This window comes from Primulina huaijiensis, chromosome 3, assembly GCF_012295235.1.
Source record: "Primulina huaijiensis isolate GDHJ02 chromosome 3, ASM1229523v2, whole genome shotgun sequence".
In the NCBI taxonomy this organism is placed as follows: domain Eukaryota; kingdom Viridiplantae; phylum Streptophyta; class Magnoliopsida; order Lamiales; family Gesneriaceae; genus Primulina; species Primulina huaijiensis.
The window spans coordinates 23964035-23986698 of NC_133308.1; the positions used below are offsets into that span (position 1 = coordinate 23964035).

At 35.1% G+C, this 22664-nt stretch overlaps 3 protein-coding genes across 4 annotated transcripts; 1 reads left to right on the forward strand and 2 right to left on the reverse strand.

Annotated features, from left to right (window-relative positions):
• Nucleotides 1-244: 244 nt before the first annotated feature.
• LOC140973907 (NF-X1-type zinc finger protein NFXL2-like) lies at nucleotides 245-5648 on the reverse strand. Of its 2 annotated transcripts, none has more exons than XR_012174699.1 (10): nucleotides 4463-5648; nucleotides 4237-4350; nucleotides 4097-4152; nucleotides 3086-3152; nucleotides 2666-2758; nucleotides 2508-2593; nucleotides 2262-2424; nucleotides 1893-2066; nucleotides 1541-1753; nucleotides 245-695 (listed from the first exon to the last, which is right to left on the reverse strand). XR_012174699.1 is itself a non-coding variant. In XM_073437042.1 (10 exons), the coding sequence occupies exons 1-10, from the start codon at nucleotides 5612-5614 to the stop codon at nucleotides 599-601; spliced, it is 2193 nt and encodes a 730-aa protein (XP_073293143.1). In that variant the 5' UTR covers nucleotides 5615-5647; the 3' UTR covers nucleotides 248-598. The 2 variants fall into 2 exon arrangements, 1 of the variants encoding a protein (XP_073293143.1); XM_073437042.1 differs by having other exon boundaries at nucleotides 248-695; nucleotides 1541-1731; nucleotides 4463-5647.
• Nucleotides 5649-9068: 3420 nt separating this feature from the next.
• LOC140973908 (signal peptidase complex subunit 2-like) lies at nucleotides 9069-12208 on the forward strand. The gene is made up of 5 exons (XM_073437043.1): nucleotides 9069-9232; nucleotides 9364-9515; nucleotides 10009-10090; nucleotides 11690-11832; nucleotides 11943-12208. The coding sequence occupies exons 1-5, from the start codon at nucleotides 9149-9151 to the stop codon at nucleotides 12037-12039; spliced, it is 558 nt and encodes a 185-aa protein (XP_073293144.1). The 5' UTR covers nucleotides 9069-9148; the 3' UTR covers nucleotides 12040-12208.
• A 3080-nt stretch (nucleotides 12209-15288) lies between these two features.
• Nucleotides 15289-19244, reverse strand: LOC140973909 (coronatine-insensitive protein 1-like). The gene is made up of 3 exons (XM_073437044.1): nucleotides 18423-19244; nucleotides 16474-16981; nucleotides 15289-16335 (listed from the first exon to the last, which is right to left on the reverse strand). The coding sequence occupies exons 1-3, from the start codon at nucleotides 18962-18964 to the stop codon at nucleotides 15517-15519; spliced, it is 1869 nt and encodes a 622-aa protein (XP_073293145.1). The 5' UTR covers nucleotides 18965-19244; the 3' UTR covers nucleotides 15289-15516.
• Between the last annotated feature and the right edge of the window lie 3420 nt (nucleotides 19245-22664).

The following is a 22664-nucleotide window of genomic DNA, read 5'->3' on the forward strand; positions in this document are numbered from 1 at the left end:
ATACCAAGTTAATATGGTGATAATATTATTAAAATATTTTGATTATATACTAAATATTGTAAATATCTATACCAACGTTCTAAAAAGTCTGAAGCGCCCCGAAGCGCGGATGTCGAGCTCCAAGCTTTTCAAGTTTAAGCGAGATTAGCGCAGGNTGAATTTTAAAATTTATGTCAAATGCACTTTACTTCGATAAAGCGTGTGTTTCGTCTTGTATCTTGCGCCTCAGGTTCCAGGGTACCCTAACGCTTTAGTGCGCCTTGCGCCCTAAATAACTATGGTGATACCCTTAAATCCAACATACTTTGATATATCAAAAAGCAACATTAAATGACCTCTCCTTTAGAAAATAAAACAAAACATCCATCTTACTCTCCATTAACATACTTTCACGAAAGTAACACCCAAAAATATCGGAAATGAAACCAAAAAAAAAAATCATTAGTTTTGACAAGGTGCAAACATTGTTTTAAAACAGAAACTGACATTTTGTTCATACAATTTAGATGCTTTGTTTTTAGCCAATCAATTTTGTAAGAAAACTTATTGTTTGTTGTCTTGTTTATGGTAAATGGTTCTAAGATGCTGAAAAGATAAGTTAAAAATGAGTGACCTTCTTAGAACACGTGTCTGGTGATGGACAGGGCCCAGGATGACACATCTCCGGACATAAATGGTAACAATTCTGCAATTTTCTGCAAATTTAACGTTGTAATCAAATGTTCGGTCTTTATACACATTACACACCAATGTATCACCTTTATGCCTTTTAGAAAAGAGATAATAAATTAACATATTTCAGGGACTAGAAGATACACAGGAGAAAAAAACAATTATGGATATTAAGCACCAGTTTCACTTTGCGGAGCTAAAACAAACAAACACCACCAGGGTAGTAAGATGCATCCAAAATTTATTCAATTGATTGTATCAAAGAAAATGTCTTCATTGTCTTTTGAACTATTTGATATCATGATAAAAGTTTTTAATTAGCCAAATTACCAAAAAATTGTCCGGATCCTAGATTACCAATCTAATAGCATAGAAATAGACAAAAACCCACATCACTATTTCGGTTACATTTTGTTTACTTTCCTTCCCCCAGGCCCCAAGACAAATGATTTTCATCATTAAAAGTCAAAAGGTAAATATTATATGGCTACAACTGGATAGACGGATTTGGAGCAAGTTAATTTCAAATTCACACCTCAAATCTATCATTTTCATTTGGGCAAAAACAATATAGCTGGATTCTTTCCCAGTTTTAGACCAACAACCTTCTTAAAAAAAATAGTATTTGTAATTACCACTAATTACATGTCAGTACAGCCTACATGTATCAGCTTGCTTGCATGGTGGGGTTAAACCTCAGGCACAAACAACCAGAAAAAAAGGTTAAAGAACACAACTTAGACGATAGAGGTATTCACATGACTGGTTTGTTTCCTTCAATAAATCGTGTCCCTGACATAGTCTGTCTCTTTCAAATAGAAGCATATCAACTCCAAGAAAGCAAGTATCATGCAAGTATAGAAATTACCTATGGCAAGGCCCTTTACATGAACGGACATCCATTTGCTCTTTCTCAGACATTTGATTAAAATTTATGCATTCAAAAACATGTACCATAGACCCACAATGGCAAGAACGTTTAATAAGTGTCTTGCAAGAGGGGCATTCTCCCGGATGACATGGCTGAGGGCAAGGATGAGGGCACGCGGGATCTCTCTCCTGAGTGAAAGAAGATATAACACTATGTTAAAAAAATGACAATCTTAGCCAGGCACACTCGAAGAAAAATAAATGTGATTCATATAATTCCTGCTTGAGAAAAACGACAAAAAAAATACAAGAATTCGATGGATAAGAGGGTAAAAACAGAAGATCCCCACCTTATGACAGGGAAGGCAGCACTCTTCACAAGAATTGCCCATTCTTAGTGAATCTGATTTTGAAGAACTACTTTTCAAGGAATGACATTCATAAGTGCAATAATGGTTGCCACAGGAAAGAGGATTTCCGCACAAGTTACCACAAGAAAACTCTGCTGACTTTGAACACACCATCTGAAAGAGGAATAAAATAGGATATAGAACCCACTTTTATATGACATAAATGAAATACCCAATAGCAGTCAAGGCTTGTAAAACAAATTTTACATCCACCAAATACCCACTTTGAGAAGTGACAAATAGGAAAGTAAAAAATATATGCATGCAAAACATTAATAAAATAACTGCTGCCAGTATTTCAAGACCAACCATCTTCTCGGCTCCTATGTGAAGGCCAACGCATTGCCTTAGCACAACTTCTGAGCAAGGAGGACAAGGAGAGCCAGGAATCACATCACCCTGATGGTTAAACTTCTTCTTTTTGGGTTTTAAAGTGAATTCCGGAAGAGGAGGGGGTTTAGGTCCATGGCACCTGTATATAGCATGTAAAGAATCAGTTCATTAACAATGTCTCTAGAGGAAATATTAGATATGATACCATTATTTAAGGCAAACCTTAGTTTGCATTTGTGGCCACATAGGTATTCCTCATCACAAATTAGCTGACAAGTGGGGCAAGGTCCATAATGGCACCGGTGCGGCTGTAAAGGAAAAAAATATTCAACACCCTGTCATTTATGACTTAAATGGCATTACCAGAGAAGCCACCATGCCTTGCATTTTGGCCCATGCCCACATAGAGGAGCTATACGGCATCGTTTTGGACACTTGGGAGGCTTTTGCTCTGCCTCTGTACCGCAAGGTACCTGATTAAGATGAAAGATAATTAATAACAGAATGGTGAAATCTCAACTCTACAAATTATTACAGAGACTGACATAGTTATAATTTTATGCAACTCACGTATAATTTGTTGCATGAGATACTAGCAACACAGCCCAGACACATGCCTAGAGAATGTTAAACCACGACATGCTTTTTTATATAAACTTATAAGAAATGCAGGGACACATTTTATTTGAGTAAAGAAAAATATAGGCAAATACTAGTAAATAATCCTTAATGCTTTGGCTATTAAATTGAAATCTAATATAAAAATCCATGTGTCAACACCAAAACCCGTTAGCGTTTACCTCGAAGTATGTTTCCCCACATGAACAAGAAATTCTCACCATCAGCGGGCAAGGAGCACAAGAACCTCTACAAGAAAAACATGCCATGCGATCATCATGCTAGTTATATGGGCCATTCTATAATTCTATGCATGTGCTGTTCGGAAAAATACAGGACTCCACTATTGTGTGTTAAATTTAATTAGTGTCCGTAAATGACTCTAGATTCATTCTATCATTATATCCATGTCGAGTTCAGAAGAGTAAAGACGTCCATGCTTGGGAGTTCAATAAAATGCTTGTTCATAAAAATATAAAATCCAACATATGTTGGCATCTAATATCAAGACTCTTGTCGTGTAGAATAAGCCTTAATATATAACTAGTCGTTCCTAATAGCGGCTACTCAAATATACACTAACTGATGGTAAACATTGAAAAGATAAACAAAGGGCTTTTCAGCTCACAAAATAAAGGTGAGCCATATGATGGACTGGAGCATGAGATTTCAGTGAAACTTTTTTTCTTGATAATCAACCTATTTGCATTATAATGACCCCTCCTACATAAAGAATTAGTCTTTCCTAGAAATACACAATCGTTTGTAAACTTATCTGCATCAGATCTCATCAATCTCTCAGAAGATTCATGGCTTCATTCCCAAATCATCTCACTGAAAGAATTCTGATATCATTTACTCAAAAATTAAATTTTATACCCAAAACGAAGTGATAAAATTTTCAGTCTTCGGCCTTACAAGAGAAAGGAACTACCCGGTGAAAAAACACTTCACAGGAAAGATAGAGGTCAGAATAAGTTCAATCAAAGTTAGCTGGATATACTTCATGACTGCAAATGACGAATTCATACTTCATAGTCACAGTAACTCATTTTAAGTGCTTTGTTCCATCATTTCATTAGCATTTGCATTCGATCGTGTGTGAGTTTAGGCATCCAACTAAATTTCAAAAACTTAGATGGCTCCTATGAATTTCTCCACATATCGCACAAAATTATGACAACAGCAGATACCTATGACATGGAGCTGGGCACTTGTGGTTCCTACATCTGAGCCTCTTGTCACAAACCTGCAGTCCAAAAGTCATCCGCTTTTAAAATTACATTTGCCCATTACGGAACCCACAAAGCAAACACATTATACCAAAACCAACCTCAGAGCAAGGCGGGCAATCCCCATCACAGCAACGGCGCTTACAAGCATGCCGTTCACAGTCCCTCACTTTCAGGCACTTCCTCTCACAAGTCAACTCTTGAAAGCAGGGAACCTGTTCTTAATTCAGTGCACATACCCCATTTCACAGACATTATAAAGATAGCCTATAATGATAAGGATGAAGGAAGAGAACATAATACATCTCATAAACAACCAACTAATACCTGTTTCTTCAAGCTTCCACACCTACACGATTTTGTCACCACTGTCCTACACGTCTCAATGCAGGGTCCTCGATGGCACCTCTCTGGGCACCTATGGAAGCCGCAACTCAAAAGCTTATCACAGGTTGCTCCACACAATGGCACGGCCACGTCACATGGTGTCCCTTCATATACATTCTTGCCACAAGGACAAGTTCTCTTACCTTGAAGTGGGCAATCCTTGCAATCACCCTCGTGACACCCCCTTGTGCAAACGTGCCTCCCGCAGCCCAACATCTTATTGCAAGGATTCTCACACCTGAAATCCCTCTCACAACACGCTCTCTCAATCTCCATCTTCCCGCATTGACACCTATAAACCCCCTTCTCTCTACATGGATGGCACGACCCATTGTGGCAAATGTCGACACACTTATGAACTCCGCACTCCAACAACTTCCCACAAACACCGTCGCAGGAGAAATTCTTGAACCCGCATCGCCGTGCATCCTCCACCTTCCCACAAAAGCATTTATTCCTGACTAACTTCGGGCAAGTTGGGCAAGGACCCGGGTGACATAACAGCAGACAATAATGCCCACAATTGTACTTCAATGCCCGGCGGCAGATTTCCCCACAAGAATGAGGCAAAATCCACGGATCAGATTCTGGATCCTGAACTTTCCCACAGAAGCAGTAGTAGTTTTTTGGCGTTTGAGATTTCGGGTACTCGATACGACACTTGGGACATGGCCAGACGAATGAATTTTCATCAGGGATCACTGCAGCCCGTAAGACGGCGCGTGAGGCAGCAAGGGTGGTGGATTGGCGGGCCCAAGACTGGATGCACAGAAGGTGGAAAATGGCGAAGCAGCGGGAGGAGCAGGACCAAGTGGGATCGAGGGGTTTGATGCGTTCAAGACAAATGAGGCAGGAGAGTGCGCCTGATCGTGAGGAGGTGAGGAAAGATTGGATTTTTTCGAGGTCTTGATCAAGCCGGCCGTGATTGACCGAATTGGAATGAGAAATGTAGGATTGAAAAATTGAGGAGGAGAGATCCGTGTGGCGGTGGTTAGCGGAAGAGTTAGTAGCGGATGGGGAGTCGGAGTCGGAGTCGGAGTCGGAAAGAAGCGGCGGAGAACGGCGTAGCGGGGTGGCGGAGGGTGGAGGCATCCTTGAGGTACGTAGCGAGGTGTACTTGACAAATCTGATTCTCTAATGCGGCTACAAATTTATGTACAAAGAATTTATACCAAGTTAATATGGTGATAATATTATTAAAATATTTTGATTATATACTAAATATTGTAAATATCTATACCAACGTTCTAAAAAGTCTGAAGCGCCCCGAAGCGCGGATGTCGAGCTCCAAGCTTTTCAAGTTTAAGCGAGATTAGCGCAGGTTTAAACGTGAAAAAACGTTTTTTATCTTTAGTGTAATTGTAATTATCTCAAACCAATAAATAGATAAAATAATACATAAATTTAAGTCTGATGCATTAATTATCATATTTATAGAAGCATAAAAAACTCAAAATTACAATCTTTATTTGTTTTTTCAACTAGACCATATTAAAAATGTTAAATATTTGTCAAATCATTATCAGACACGCTTAATCATAATTAAAATTAAAAAATAAACATCTAAATTATAAACCTAATTTATTATTTTAAAATATAAGGACATATTTTCAAAATAAAAAAATTAAAAAATAAATAAATTTGATTAATTGTGCTTAATTACGCTTAATTCGATCAAACTACAGTTTGGCCGTTTTTTTCCGCTTTCTCCGAAGCGAGGCGTTTTTTCCGAGCTTCAAGCTTAAGCGCGCTTAAGCGGGGCTTAAGCAGGCTTTTTAGAACACTGATCTATACTACTCTATTGTATATGATTAAGAGTGAGACCTTAGAATAACTACTTTAGACGATATCAAACTATTTAATTTCATGATTATATTTCTTATCTTACTAAAAACTTCCTCAACTCACTCCATATTTTACATAGAAAAAAAATCTAAAGAGAACTTCTTTTTTAAATCGAACAACTATTTTAAATTGAAAATAATTTCATACTAATTGTTTAGTATTATTTGATCAAATTAAAAATAAAAATAACACATGCAACGCGTCTGCATCTTTTACTAGTTATATATTGTTATTGAAGGCTAGAAGTAGAAACAAATCGAGTCGGTTTGCGAATTTTTGAATCAGCTCGATAAATATTTGATTCGTATTTGAATTTATCGAACTCGAGGCAAAATCGAACATGTTCGAACTTTTTTCGAGCCAAACTCAATCAAAATTATTTATTTGATAATTAATGAGCAACTCGAGACCTTTAATATTTTATTACTTTATTAATTAATTTAATATAATCATATTATTTTATCTATATATGTGTACATTTCAAATATTTTCTATGTTTCGAGCTTTTGAATCTTCGTTTTATGATAAAAGATGGTAATGAGCAGGGTCTAAACCTGATCTCATATTAAACTCGCCCTGGCAGAGCGGATTTAGACCCAGTTAAACGGGTTTCAAGCGGATATGAGGTGCTCCCGATTAACCTTCCTAAAAATTATATTTATATAATAAAAATAATAATAATAATACTCATTTCTAAATATTATTGAAATAAAGTTGAAAATAATTTTAATGATTAATTAATCGATGTATTGTTCAAAAATACCAAAAAGCAAACAAATATTTTTTTTATCTCCGTACGAGAAAATTGTGTTTGAACTCTGTGGACCACGTGTCTTTTCTTGAATGAAAATCGGTACAAAACATTAAAAATTTGATACTAATATATGATATTTGAGTATTAGAAGTTTCAGATCTGATACTAATATATGATTTTTGAACATGTACAACAAATATCGATATTAATGATATATTTGTATTTTTTAATGAAACTCAGTACAAAATATCGAAAATATGATAACAATATATGATATTTGAGTATCAAATGTTTTAAATATAATATAAAAGATAAGATTTTGAGTATATAATTGAAACAAATTTATTAATATCAATATTTGTTTATACATGTTTGGGTACTAAAATATAACGTATTAGTATTATATCTTAAACAATTAGTAATCAAATATTACATGTTAGTACCATATTTTCAATATTTTGTACTGATTTTCATCATAAAACACAAATGTGTCATTAATGACAATATTTGTTATATATGTTTGGGTACTTAAAAATCATATATTAATATTATATATGACACAATTGGTACTTAAATATAATATATTAGTACTAATTTTTTAGTTTTTTATATCAATTTTCATCCGAAAAAAGATATGTGAGCTCAGGAAGTGCAAAAGTATTTTGTTATGGATCAAGGATTGCAAACACATGATATCATTGGGAGAAAATGTTGGGTTAAACGTGTACGAGTGAGAGTAATATTGAGATTGATGACCTAATGGTAAGTTATCGAGCGTCAAGCTGCTAACGTTGTACCGCTTGATCTGATTAGCTATGTGGGCAGTAAAAGAGTGACATCAGATCTTAACGAGTAATATTGTTTCTGATAAGAACATGACCAATGGTATGAAAAAGATAAGACCGATATCTAAAGGTTATAAGACAACACTAGCAGACTTATCACAGAAGTATGCACCATGCGTTACTACAAAAATAAGAAAAAAAAGTTGCGTCTTGACTAACAACTATAGTTTTTGGTCTAATGATAAAAGTTTGGTCTAACAAATACATTACGTCAATATTTACATGATATAATTATGTTTTTTAATCAATTACGAGAGTTTACTAAATTTTACAAACAATTAGATTAAATGATGAAAATAATGTGAACTCCATTAAGCATTTTATCCTTTGAATTTAAATGGGCCGTAAAACAAACCCATACAAGAATGGATATTTTACCCGACCCCACTAAAATTTTCAAATGGGTCTAAAACAGGGATGACAATTTCCTCCGAACTCGTTGGAGGATCCGATACCCGACCCGAATAACAGAGGGTATGGAAGGATTTTTAGACCCGATTAAATAAATGAGTAATCGGGTATGGGGATTTTTGGGTTCGGGTATGGAGGCGGGTTTGATATAATCCTACCCACACCCGACCAGAATACCCATTTAAATTAATATATATAAATATATATATGTATGTATGTATATATGCATATATATAGTAATTATATTTATTTATATTAAAGATTCATCAGTTAATCCACCGATTTTCGGAGTTTTTAATACATATAATCATAAATTTGAAAATTTAAAAAAAACGATGTTTTGTATACTAAAAGAGAAGAAAATATATAAAACTTCAATATATATATATATATATACACTTATTATAAAGCGTGAATAATTTTTTTAATTGTTCATTTAAATAATTTTTTAAATATTCATAACTTCATTGAAACAATTTAAATTTGAAAAAATTCAATTGTATATGATAATTGAGTATTTGGTTAAGGTATGAGTATCTGATAATCCAATGGGTATGAAAATGAGAATGAAATTCAATAACCGATGACTATTGAGATGGATATAGAGATGAATTTAATAAATAGATATGAAGATATATATATAAAATCCGACTCATACCCTCCCGTGGTCATTCCTAAGTCTAAAATTTGGTATGGTGCTCGCCAGACGATGTTTCCCTTTTTCAGACAAAAACCCTAGACATCGAGAGAAAACGATCTTATTTGGGCGAAATGGCTGCTGATAAGAACCATAAAAAAGCCAATCTTTTGGAACATCATTCCATCAAGCACATTCTTGATGAATCTGTTGCTGAGGTCAGGGCGGTCACTCTCACAAATCACAATCACACACTCGCCAATGGTTCTGCTGAAATCTTCTTTTGGTTTCCTTTTTTTTCCGCACTTTAAACATTTGCAGTTTTTCTTTTGTGGATTTTTGTCCGTAGATCGTTAAGAGTAAAGGGTATCCTGAAGATGTGAGGATGAGTAACATTCGGCTACTGATCGGGGTGATCATCATTATCATCGCGCTTTTTGCACAGTTTTACATCAAGAAGTTTCCTGATAACAGGAATTTTCTTCTCGGTTGCATTGGATTATATCCTTTTCGTGGCGTGATTTTTTTTAATTAGATGCGTGGAATCTGGGATATGCTTTGTTTAATGATTATCTTGTGGTGGAATGCATTTTTTGTGATTGGAAATTGGTTTTCAAGAATTTTTGAGATTGTTGGTACTATGGTTCACGGTCGCGGTTCCGCAAGGAGAACAGGAAGCTCGGTCGCGGTTCCGGCCCTTCTGCAGGGGAACAGCCGCTGCCGTGACAAAGTTTCGGGAGAAAACGGATGTCTAATTGTATCGCCATTTTTTATGCAGGAGTCATGCTGTGTTTGTTTGTTTACATCCCCAAATCTTAGATAAGATATTTTTGAGTATGAAAGGATGAATGGATATTTGCATGACGACTTCATAGTTTGTTCAGTTTGAAATTGTTTTACCAATGATAAAAAATTAAATTAATTTTGTAATAACAAATACTTGAGTTATTGTTTTTTGTATGAACATGTGATTGTTGATCCATGACGCTGGCAAGTATATAGTATTCAATGGAATGTTACAGCTAATAATATACTTGAAGGAAAAGAATGCCATCCTATTCACATATCCACCAAATGTAAGTTATTTCTGTGCCTTCTTTAATGAATTCTTTCTGTTGGCTCGTCTTCATTTATGTTTTCTATTTGTGAATGAATGAAATCAGCTCCTGTTAGTTAGAGTGACACTACAGTTTTTGGGTTGATCCTTTGTGTACCGTGAAGTATTTATTATTATTTTTTGTTATGACTTGATTGCTTACTAATATTATCTAAATAACTTTATATGTTTTGATTTTAATTTTTTATTTTGATACTGAGTATGTGAATGGATTTTCTGATAATAATGTTTGACTATCAATGTTTGTTTGCTCAATATTCTCAAAATCAATGCACGGCGATGATTAGATTAGTCTTTGATGAACGCAAATTCTACGCTCTAATAGACAATAGACATTTGTATCTTACACTTTGAATTTATGCTAAAGAGCCTTTGATCTCGATCATTTTATTCTTGCAAAATCCCACCAACTTCATCTTTTTCCTTGACTTTCAATCATTGTATGGTAGTCAAATGCTGCTGAAATCTGCAAAACTAAAATGGTTTTATAAATTATAAAATGTTCATGTTATTTTGTAGTACCTACCCTTCTTTGATATCACTTGTTAGGACCAGAACCGTAATAATACAGTTTAGGGGATCGCTTGGATAGATCATTAATACTGACAGAAATCTGTCCGCTTGATTTTGATCTTCATTGCTTGTGACAGAGTTATCATTTTTATGTTCTTGATAAGTTGAAGATTGCAAGTGAAGTTATAAATGAGTATTGAAATGATTATGCAATGACAAATGTCTGATGGTGTAAATAATACCGAGGATTATAAGAGTTTGAACTATAGTAGATCTGACTGTTTGGACTGTGTAAAAGCTCTTGACTTAGAGAATGTGCCCTCTTTCCTTGATAAATTTAATGCATTTACCTCCTCAGGGCTTGGGGGTAGAAATATTGAAGCCATGATCTAAATTCACAAATCATGTCACTTGTTATATTCTCCAGTCTTTTTTTGAATATTTTTTAATGAATCAGAAGCAAGGTAGAGCGTGAAGGTGATGGTGTGCAGTTCTTAGGTACTAAATTTGTTTTACTAGTGAATGAGATTAGTTTGACATAGTTGCTGGAAACCCTCTGAAGGCAGGTGTTTGATGAACTGCATTTTGTAATCAAAACTTGATGAAGTAAAGTTTAAATGCATTTGTTCATGGATTCATTTTACCATATGAAAGTAAATGATAAGGTTTTTTAATTTGGAGGGCAAGGGCTGCATAAAATTGCTCGAAGTTCTATTGTTATATCATATTTGAAGCTCTCCACAATAGATTATGGAATTACCTTTTTTTAAAAAAGAAAAACTAGAGTTACTCGTTGTATTACTATCATCCTGATTATAATAGTTCTCGCCGTGATTTATCACTATTTGGAACCAATATTGATACTCGGACTGAACTTTTACGTGCTGTTGTGGAGTTTCTGTTTGAAGCTAAAATCATTCAATGTATGACCTTGTAAAATTTCCATAACTAATCACATATGTGATTAGCATTTTGGTCTTGTATACGTGGTAAGTCCATTCACCGGACCTCAAAAGTTGAAACACCCGTGGGATTTTTTCAACAGGGATCTTTTAACACAACTGGATTGGTCATCACTTCGAAACTGCCAAGATTTTCAGATATGTATACTCTTATCATAGGGAGTGCCGATCCCCAATCAATAGCTTCAAAGCCACCCGTTGAATTCACTAAAACCGTCACTCGATGGTAATCTCTAAATGCCCCCTTTTACAAATAGAAAGAGCACGCAGGAGAAAGAAAACCTTTCATACCGTCTCTCGTGTCTTATATTAACTTTTTTGCTACATATTATGTAGGTTCACAAAGGAAGGAGTTTTGGTGGAGGGACTCTTCTGGAAGGATGTTGAAGCACTCGTAAACGAGTATGCAAAAGAAACTAAGAAGACCAAGTGAGCTAATGCTTCATATATATATTCTCGTGGAACATGAGGAGATGCAGACTAGATGCCCTGTCCTTGTTGTATACCGTGGTAATGCAATCAATGATACGTTGTACGCCATTCATTTGACTATGTGTCGAAATGATTGAACCTAATTCATGGGAGTCTGTGCTTCTACCTTTCTCTCCTCGGGCGAGCAAAACATTTTTTCGGTCTATCTGCAACATGTGACAGAATCACCCCCCTAGAATTACTGTAGTTTGCATAAGATTTAACTGATGGCTCCTCTGTATCTTGGTCTAGTCGTCTGCTTTGGGCCATTATATTGATACATTTCTTACCATATTAGCTAGGATTACCTCTCTTCTGTCACATGTGAACGAACTGAATCGATCCGAATATTAGTAAAAATGTAAGGCATGAATCCGACTTAAATTAAATATATTTGAGTTTGAACTCGATTCGAAGTTCGAAATTTTTTAATTTTTCTTCTCGAATTTGGCTCAACATCTTCCAACTTAATTATTGTTCGGATGATAAGATTCGACAATGAAGATTCGAAAGTTCTATGTGTGTGTGTGTGTGTGTGAGACTAAATTTTCAAGGCTTGTGGGTGGCTCGCAAATTGTTAAACAAAGTAATTTTGGCTTTAGTTCCACTAGAAAAAAGTAAGAATATGAGCGAATTCGATAAATTCGAATACAAATCAAATATTTATCTAGTTGGTTAGACTCGATTTTTTTACAGCCCTCTCTGTACGTATTCATGCATTTTCTACGCGAAGTAATCAAAATCCTCATACGGTTTTGATTCAAATTTTCCCAATTTCAAGAAAAAATCTATCAAAATATTTATGATTTAAATTATTTTAAATCGATGCATAATCAAATCTACGCAATAGTCCATTTTTTCCTGGGTTGTAAATGGTGGTGGCGGGGTGGTCGTTTACGGCCTCGGCAAGCTGCAAATAAATATATTGATGCAATTAATAAGATTTCTAATAAATTCATAGAATTTAATAATTTATTAGAAATATACAACAGCTAACCTAGTGGGTCATCGGCGGGGAGTTGTGGATGATTGGGCTTGTGGGGCTACTATGTTATGTAAGAGTGTCGACCCTAATAAATAAATGAATACAAGCTCGGCCCATAAAAGAATTAGAGCCCACAATTTTGGCCCAAATTCAAGGGGGCCAAGAATTAGAACCCACGATTTTGACACTTTATTGTGTTCAATTCCAATTAGTAAATATGTTTAATTTCGTTCAAAATAGCATAATTAATTTTCATGATGTTTGCGAATCGATCTCTTGTGATTTCATTATTTGTTTAAGTTTCATTTCTTCAGCATATAAATCTGGTGAGGTTAGAATAAATGGGTTATCCGAAAATATTAATATATATGTCACCCTGTTAAGAAATCACGTACGACAGATGTTTAGTATAACACATCAAGAAAAATAATTATTATAAATTAGTAGAAGATATGAGAGGGAAAGTCTAATAATTTTCCACAAGGACATTTCTGAATCACAACAATATCGAGTTTGCAATATTTTCAATTATATTTTCATTAAATCAAATGATTATACGTTATTGTTTTATTGAATTATTATGTTATTTATATATATTAATATAATATTTAAATATCACAAAATATTTAAAGTTTTCTCATCTTATTTTATATTAAAAATATTTCGATTTGTTTTGTTCTCGGATCTAGGCAGTCGTAACCTTAAAAATCAAGTTTAGGACAATAATACTATTGCCGCGTTTGATAAGAGACAATAGCTAGAAAGGACATATAAAATAATCATATTAGAGGGCTATGTAGATTATATCATTAGATAGGGTTGGTTGCTTGTATTTATTACATTTTTCTATATAATTGCAGTAAAGCTATGCTCACTAAAAAAATTTACATTTGTTATTTCGCGAGATTTTGACGTAATCTTCTTATAATACACACTTTCCATTTTTTATGATGATAAAAAAAAATTTTGATAGTACAACTCGCAACTATTATCTTTTGGTGTATATTAGATAAATATCTGATCTATTGTAATAGCTTACAAATCATACTAGTCAATTTGCTACATGTTTTCCTAAAAAGATGTTGGCAGAGAAGTTAAATTCGTGATCATTGATGAAATAATCACCTACTTCATGGACTTTACACTTCATGGACACATAGTTTTCTTTCTTGCACTTCGTAAGACGACCCAAGGTTTTTTTTTAGTTTTTTTTTTTTTTTGACAGATGATGCTTTCTCTTTGGACGATAGCATAACTAATGTTTAGGTGTGATTGACGCATGATACGCGTAATGATTGATGAATCATGATCATTTATCCATATATCATGGTTGCCATATTTATACGATCAGCACATGTGTCATATGATGAGTAGATAAAAACATTACACATATAAGTAGCATGAACAAAACCTGTAATTCATTATCATGAGTACTTGGAACTAACATAAAGTTACTAAGCGCAATAAATTGGGTTTTTTTAACTGCAATAAGGGGTTTTTTTTACTACTTAATTGACATTTCATTATAAATTTTTATGTGTTTATTTCATAAGCGGAAGAATAAAAGGTAACCTCCATATTTTTTTACCTTTTGCAATAAAATTTGATGTTTGTTTATTTATTTATTTAGTCTCTCACACTCTATATAATATAGGGAAAATTACATCAGAATCATCAAAATTCAAAAAAGCAAAAAAAACTAATGTGAAATTAATTACATCGGCAACCCTTTGTTTTTTAAAATCCAGAATAAAAAGCCATGTACAAATGGGGTCAAATATGCTTGATTTTTTTAAAATCAAGCTATAGTATATTTAATATTGAACAAATAATGCAATTAATAAACTTAATAATGAAAAGGAGATAATGATAAAAATGAAAGCGACCAAAAGTTAAAGAGAGTAGGTATCTTGTGAGACGGTCTCACGAATTTTTATATGTGCGACGGATCAATCCTACCGATATTCACAATAAAAAGTAATACTATTAGCATAAAAAATAATACTTTTTCATGGATGATCCAAATGAGAGATTCGTCTTACAAAATACGTCCCTTGAGACCATCTCAAACAAATATTTGCCAAAGTTAAATTGGATGGAAGCCAAACAAAATCAACTCACAAACAAAACTAATCAAGTTTAACATTAACTTTTCATTTGTAAGTTATTTAATTCCAATATTTAAATATTTTTAATAGGTATTACCATAGGTAATTAACCCAAATATGAAAATTAAACACTCGATTATACAATTCAAGAGTCTCAAAGGATTATTTGGTCAGACAGAAAACACCCCATAAAAAAAGGAAAAAAGGCAAACAAAATTTATTACAAGGAAACGTGAAAAAAGGGGACAGAAACATAAACAAAAAACAAGAAGCGACGCATTGATTTATGTACACAAGCACCAGCATGCAAGGACGATCGGAGATCGGTATATATACATCACAAAATCTATGACTCGAGAAGGGCTGTCGTGTCCAAGGGTTTCACGGTGGCCGGGAAGTCGGTTCTTTCGCCGGCTAGCGAATAGTAGGCCAGAATATGGGCAGGATCCTCCACGATAATCCGTCCCCCGTCCAACTCGTGAACGTAGGACTGTCTAGCGGGTATCAGCTCGATATTCCAATTCGGTCGGACCATGGTTAAGAGATCGCGGCCATTCCGGGACGCTCGGTATCCTTGCACCCACAAGTACCTCAGAGATTTAAGCTGAAGGGCGGCCAAGGACAATGCACGTTCACTAAAACAGCATCCCCTCATTTCTAACTTTTGAAGGCTAGGACACCCTTTGGAAAACTCCAGAAGACCCTCGTCCGATCTCCCGACATAGCCAAGAAGCATCCACCTAATGTTTGGACTGTACTTCCCAACGTAACCGAGGCCAACGTCTGTTAGACCCCCAGGTCGGAGATACAAAGCAAACCTTCTGAGTTTATGGCAACCCATTAGCAGAGACCTAACTCCGTTGTCCAGGGGCAAATCGGCGATTCTCTCCTCACGGTCTAGCAAGACCAACCGGAAGTCACATAGGTTTTTCGAGTAAGTACCCATACATTCCAAGGATGCATTTGTAATATCTGACACATATACGGCTAGGTATTCAAGTTGAAGGCATCCTTGAGCCAGAGCAATGATTCCTCTCTGTGAGACGACACCTTCTTCGTCTTCCATTTCATGTTCATCAGCTCCCCTCTCAATGCGAAGTCTTTTCATTTTCTTACAAAACTGGGCAAGAATCTCCAACCCTCTATCTCCAATAACATCTCTAGTCTGTTTAATAAAGATGGAAACATAGCTTCAGTTGGAGATCAGAATGGAAATATATTGAATCCACCGCAAATACAGAAAGATAAACTGGCTATGCATCTAAAAAATAAATTATTTGTTTTCCTACATTACAGGATTTACCTCAAGAAGTTCCAAGTTCGGACATTTTTGCAGCAACATACAATGGGCTTCAGTATCAAGCAAAGCGTACAGGAGATCCAACTTTTTAAGCTTGGATGCAACCGGATATATGATGGGCAGTTCAGCTTTGCCCAAGTAAGTAAGACCCAAGCAACACAATCTCAATGGTAATGCAACAGTACCATACCTTTGCAATTGGACATTAAAAACACCTTCACCAACCTGCCCAGGAGGCTCACTAAAAGATCCACCGGCAAACTCTTCTAACGAAGACGTGGCTCGGAAAAAACCAACAAGGCCGGAAAGATCACAATCACTGATTTTGATCGAAACCAGAGACGGGCATCTTCTTGCTATCAGTTCAAGGTCTTCGGATCTGACTTTGGTTAGATCAGTCATGTAGAAGTTTAAAGTCTCAAGAACCGTATTGTTTGAAGCAAGCTCATGCAGCCATTCACCATCATTCTCAACTATCCCGCTCTCTTCCATAATCAGAACTCTCAGATTCCTGAAAATTTCAGTTTTTGATTCTCAAATTGCAGTAACAAAACAATAAAATATATTCCATGGACCAGAATTCCATTCTGAGTTTAGCCATGTTTAAGAATTAAGACAGGTCCCAGGTATCAAAATAGCGAAAGACACAAAAAGAATTCCAACTCTTAAAACAACAGTTTCGGCAACCTCACATGAACTGCAGAAATGAAATTGGCATCCGAAGACATTAAAAGAGATGTAGTTTTCAATTACCAAAAGGCCATTCAGTTGCAGAGGGGCAGATGTGAGAAAGATGAAACACAAAATGAATCAGATCAAGGGTATTTCATGCATTCTAGCTTCAGGGACCAACCACAGGGAAACAATTTATTCATCTCAAAATAATCCCATGGGAGAACCAGAATATTTCAACGACTGGGAATGCTGAGGATACCTAAACGGGCCCAAATAATCTCATTTAGCACCAAGATTGTAAAGAAAAAGAAAAAGGAGATGGATTTAACCATATACGGGCACACAGCCTAGAAAGTATTATTTGCATAGCCAATAATATAAAAGAGTAATGGTCCATACTCTATATATCAGTCAAATTAACCCTCCAATCCCATCTTCTAGATATACCACAGCAGTTAGTTCACGGAAAATTCAATCCTGTCGCAGGAATATTGCAGCCCCACTACAGATCCAAAGGCCATATTTGGTCCTTACGAAAAAAAATTGGGTGAATTATGGCACTTGGATCTGTAATGGTGGTGCAGGATCGCCTTTTCCATTAGTTTATTCCGAAGCACATCCTAAAATCGCACCACATGCATGCCTATGCACGGGGAGGACCAGGCAACCTCATGGTTTGGGGGTCGAGACTAAAATATTTGGAGACATTCCACATAAATTCCATTAAGGACACAAGGAAATCCATGATTGAAGACAGAAAGTTCCCCATAACAAAGGATTTTCTTCTAACTTTATTCGACAACTTGAAGATCGAAACTTGGATTGAAAAATTGAACCTTCCCAACTCACATTCACAAAAATTATGAAATACTACAAACTATATCTATAACCACAAACAAATCAAAATCAAAAGAAATCTCCACCAGGAAACATGGAAGGAACCAATGGTGTCAGAACGGAAAATTCAAATTTTCATTTTCACCACGAGACACACAAATTCAAAATCTTCCTAAATATCTGAAAATTAAGTGGAATTCGATTTCAAAGTAAAAAAAAAAAAAAAAAAAAAAAAAAAAAAAAAAAAAACATTAGAGCAAAAAATCATAAACCCATGTGCCCACAAAGATGAAATAAGAGATCCAGCAAAGGTATTTCAAGAAACAATAGAAGAAAACCAAGCACACCAGTAATAGCAGAAAAAGAGACAGCTGATTCCAAAACAAGAAAAACCCAATAACAAACAAAACCAAACGAAGATATCAGTCATGATTTCGAACCTGCATAAGCGCCCGATATGCAAAAGCCCATCAGTAGAGAAACCCGAGCATTTATCCAATTTCAAGACTTCCAAAACCTTCCCAGCTGCCGAGTTAGCCAGCAGCTCAAGATCCGAATCCTTCACAATCATCCTCCGGAAGTGCAGCGCCTTCATTTTCCCAAAAGACCTCACGATTTCCTCCACCCACGGCGTCACGTAGCCGCCCCAGTCCTCCGGGATCAAATTGAACATGGCGGCGCGTGGCTTCCCCTTCAGCTTCAGCGACTCGAGCTGAGGGAAGCGCCGCGAAAGTCTTTGCGGCTTGGCCGCGTAGCAGAGGGCCATGGTCACGTGCTTGCGCGTGATGGCGTCGATCGCGCACCACCGCTTGCACACCAGAGACACCGCATCCCGGTCACGTGGGTCCTTCACATACGGAATCACGCACTCCCAGACGGTGTCATACACCCCAGTACAGCAACTGCTGCCGCTCGCACAGCTCCTACTGGTACCACTACAGAAGCTCCCACGCGATTTCTTGGAATTCCTACTGTCTCCCATCCCTCAAGACTCGCTGCCTAGAATCCCGGCATGGCCACAGCAGATCAAAAGAAGAAAGCCCAAGAAACGGGTGTAAAGGGTGGATTGAACCAAGATATAGCAGATGGGATATCAAGGAAGTGGAGATGCGAGGACCAACCACTTGTTAGATCCAATCCAAGCGTATTTACCGCAGAAATCTACACTCTAGGGAGAGACAAGAGAGACGGAGGTTAGAGTCTTAGAGCCCGAGAGAGAGTGGGGCTCGCAAAAACGAGAGTTGGAAGTAAAGGACAGAGGAGATGCTGATCCATCCAATTGGAGTAACAGAAAATCTTTGGCGCATTTAAATATTTTCTTACAATTATTGTTCCGTTTTTACCATCAAAATTCAACACTAAATATTTCTAAATTTCTTCTGTTTTTTGGCATAAAAAAAATCCAATTTTTTAAAAAAATTTGTAACTATGGTCTTGAGTTATAACAAGTCGATGATTTATAATTCATTTAACATATAATTCGAGATTTAGATATACCAAACCTTTTTCTCAATTTAAAAATAAAATGAACGATTAACCATAATTGTGCTCAAAATATTATTATTACTAGACATAAAATTGTTTAAAAAAAGTCACCCCTGAATTTTTAAAAATGTTGATATAATTTCTCAATTATTTGCATATTAATTGATTTTTACTGGAAAAGATCTTATATATTAACGATTGTAACAAGAAAATCAACTTCAAAAGTATAAAATATGGGCATAAGATCACTAATTTATATTAGAAAATGAAGTAATATTTACGTTGAAGCACTTAAAAAGTGACTAGGTCTCTTGTGAGACGGTCTCACGAATCTTTATATGTGAGACATGTCAACCCTACCGATATTTACAATAAAAAATAATACTTTTAGTATAAAAAATAATAATATTTCATGGATGACCCAAATAAGAGATTTGTCTCACAAAATACGACTCGTTAGACCGTCTCACACAAGTTTTTGCCTAAAAACTAGAGGATCTTTTATTTATATTTATTTATGTGGCTTTGTTTTTTCGAATTAACGTGGAATTGGCCAAAAAATGACATATAAAATGAAAGGCACTATAACAAACAAAAGACATTATATTTTGTCCTTAAAAAGAAAAGTATTTTTTTGTGGGTATCCAATGGAGCAATTACATAAAAAAATATTGTATTTCACTAATATTTATATCATTCAAAATTTATTGAATTAATATGAAAAAAAAAATCATTGTACATATGAATATTTATACGAATGAGTTATGATATTCATCATATTGACTAAGCAAATAAACACTGTATAATGTGAGTACAAGTATCTTTGGAATCAATTACACAAACACCAATTAGATTTAAATTTGAAGAAAAAACATACCAATAACACAAGCTTTAATAAAATAATAAGGTTTTGATATAAACAAAAAACTGATAAATCAATTCTGAGCGGAGAATACCCGAATATTCAATCAAGAATGTACAAAGATATCGGAACATCATTAATGTCTGATCCTCCTGATCACAATTCACCGTTACATCAGCTCAGTTAAAGAATACCATGGAGGATCATAGCACGACTTCATGTAATAGTTTATCATATTTTACAGCTACTCAAGACCAAATCGGTCTAGAGTGTAGACGCCATTCGAGGATCTAGGTTTCTAGCTCAATCCCTTGCTATTAGTCAGATTCATGGAAATGGGGAATTAAATTCAGCGTACTTTTTAGTTATGCACATTTAATCCTTTGCTTAAAGTTGTCAATATTTAATTTTCAATTGAATGAGACTACAAAGTCAGAAATAGCAGTTTTACGATTTCAGATTAATGAATATCAAAAGGTTGGAGAAAAATGTTAGATGGACCATTGATCAATGTATGGAGTGTGATGTTGATAGAATCATGAATCGATATTCAATCTTGAGCACACACCAAATTAATAGCGGTTAGGAGTTAGGCTTACTTAACCAAAAATAATAATGAAATTACTAGACGTGATATTGGTGTTGTGAAAAAGTAAAAATTTACGGTAAAAAAATAAAAATCTCAAACTCTCAAAATTATCACACTACACACTTTATAATATTTTTCTCTCAACTCAATTGTGATTTTCTTCACAAATGAGAGATCTATTTATAGAAAATTTTTACAAATAATCCAAAAATAAAATACATCATTACCTACATCATCACACACTAATTTTCAATATTCAACACCTAATTTTACCTAATTTTCAACATTCAACATTCACATTTTCAACACAAATATTTAACACATTTTTAAATAATTTTTCAACACTCCCCCTTGTGATGATGATCATAATGATTGTATACATTACGTGTTTTTATACTGCCTCGTTAAAAACCTTACTAGGAAAAACCCATTGGGATAAAAACCATAGTAAGGGAAAAAGAGTGCAGTCACGTAAACTCCCCCTCATGTTGACACGAACAATTCTTCACAAATTTCGTAGATTGCGCATCCCAATATTATATATGTGCTTTCTGAATATTGTCGTAGGAAGTGCCTTTGTGAAGAGATCTGATGAGTTTTCACTTGATTGAATGTGACGAACATCAATACATTTATTCTTCTCAAGCTCCTTGGTGAATGCGAAGAACTTAGGAGGAATATGTTTAGTTCTGTCGCTTTTTATGTATCCTTCTTTCATTTGAGCAACACATGCAGCATTATCTTCATATAGTATCACAGGCTTCTCGTCGAATGATAATCCGCATGAGATTTGGATATGTTGAGTCATTGATTTTAACCACACACATTCACGGCTTGCTTCATGTAGTGCAATAATCTCGGCATGATTTGATGAAGTTGTTACAAGTGTTTGTTTCTGTGAACGCCAAGAAATTGCAGTGCCTCCACGAGTAAATACATATCCAGTTTGAGAACGTGCTTTGTGTGGATCAGATAAGTATCCAGCATCGGCATAACCAATTATACTTGGATTAGCATCTTTTGAATACAAAAGTCCCAAGTCTGTCGTTCCTCGTAGATAACGGAATATATGTTTAATTCCGTTCCAATGTCTCTTTGTTGGATATGTGCTAAATCTTGCCAATAAATTTACGGCAAAAGATATATCAGGCCTTGTACAATTTGTAAGATACATAAGGGCACCGATAGCACTTAGATATGGTACTTCTGGACCAAGAATATCTTCATCATCTTCACATGGACGGAATGGATCCTTTTCTATGTTTAATGATCTAACAACCATTGGAGTACTTAAAGGATTTGATTTGTCCATATTAAAACGTTTAAGGATCTTTTCTGTATAATTTGTCTGGTGAACAAATATTCCACATTCTTTTTGTTCAATTTGTAAACCCAGACAATACTTGGTTTTTCCAAGATCCTTCATTTCAAATTCTTCTTTCAAGTATGACACAACTTCTTGAATTTCCTTATTTGTTCCAATGATGTTTAAATCATCAACATATACAGCAATAATTACGCATCCGGATGTTGTTTTCTTAATGAAAACACAAGGGCATATTGAATTATTTACATATCCCTTTTTCATCAAGTGATCACTTAGCCTATTATACCACATTCTGCCGGATTGCTTCAACCCATATAATGATCTTAGTAATTTCACAGAATAACATTCTCTGGGTTTTGAACTTTGTGCTTCAGGCATCTTAAATCCTTCAGGGATTTTCATATATATATTACTATCAA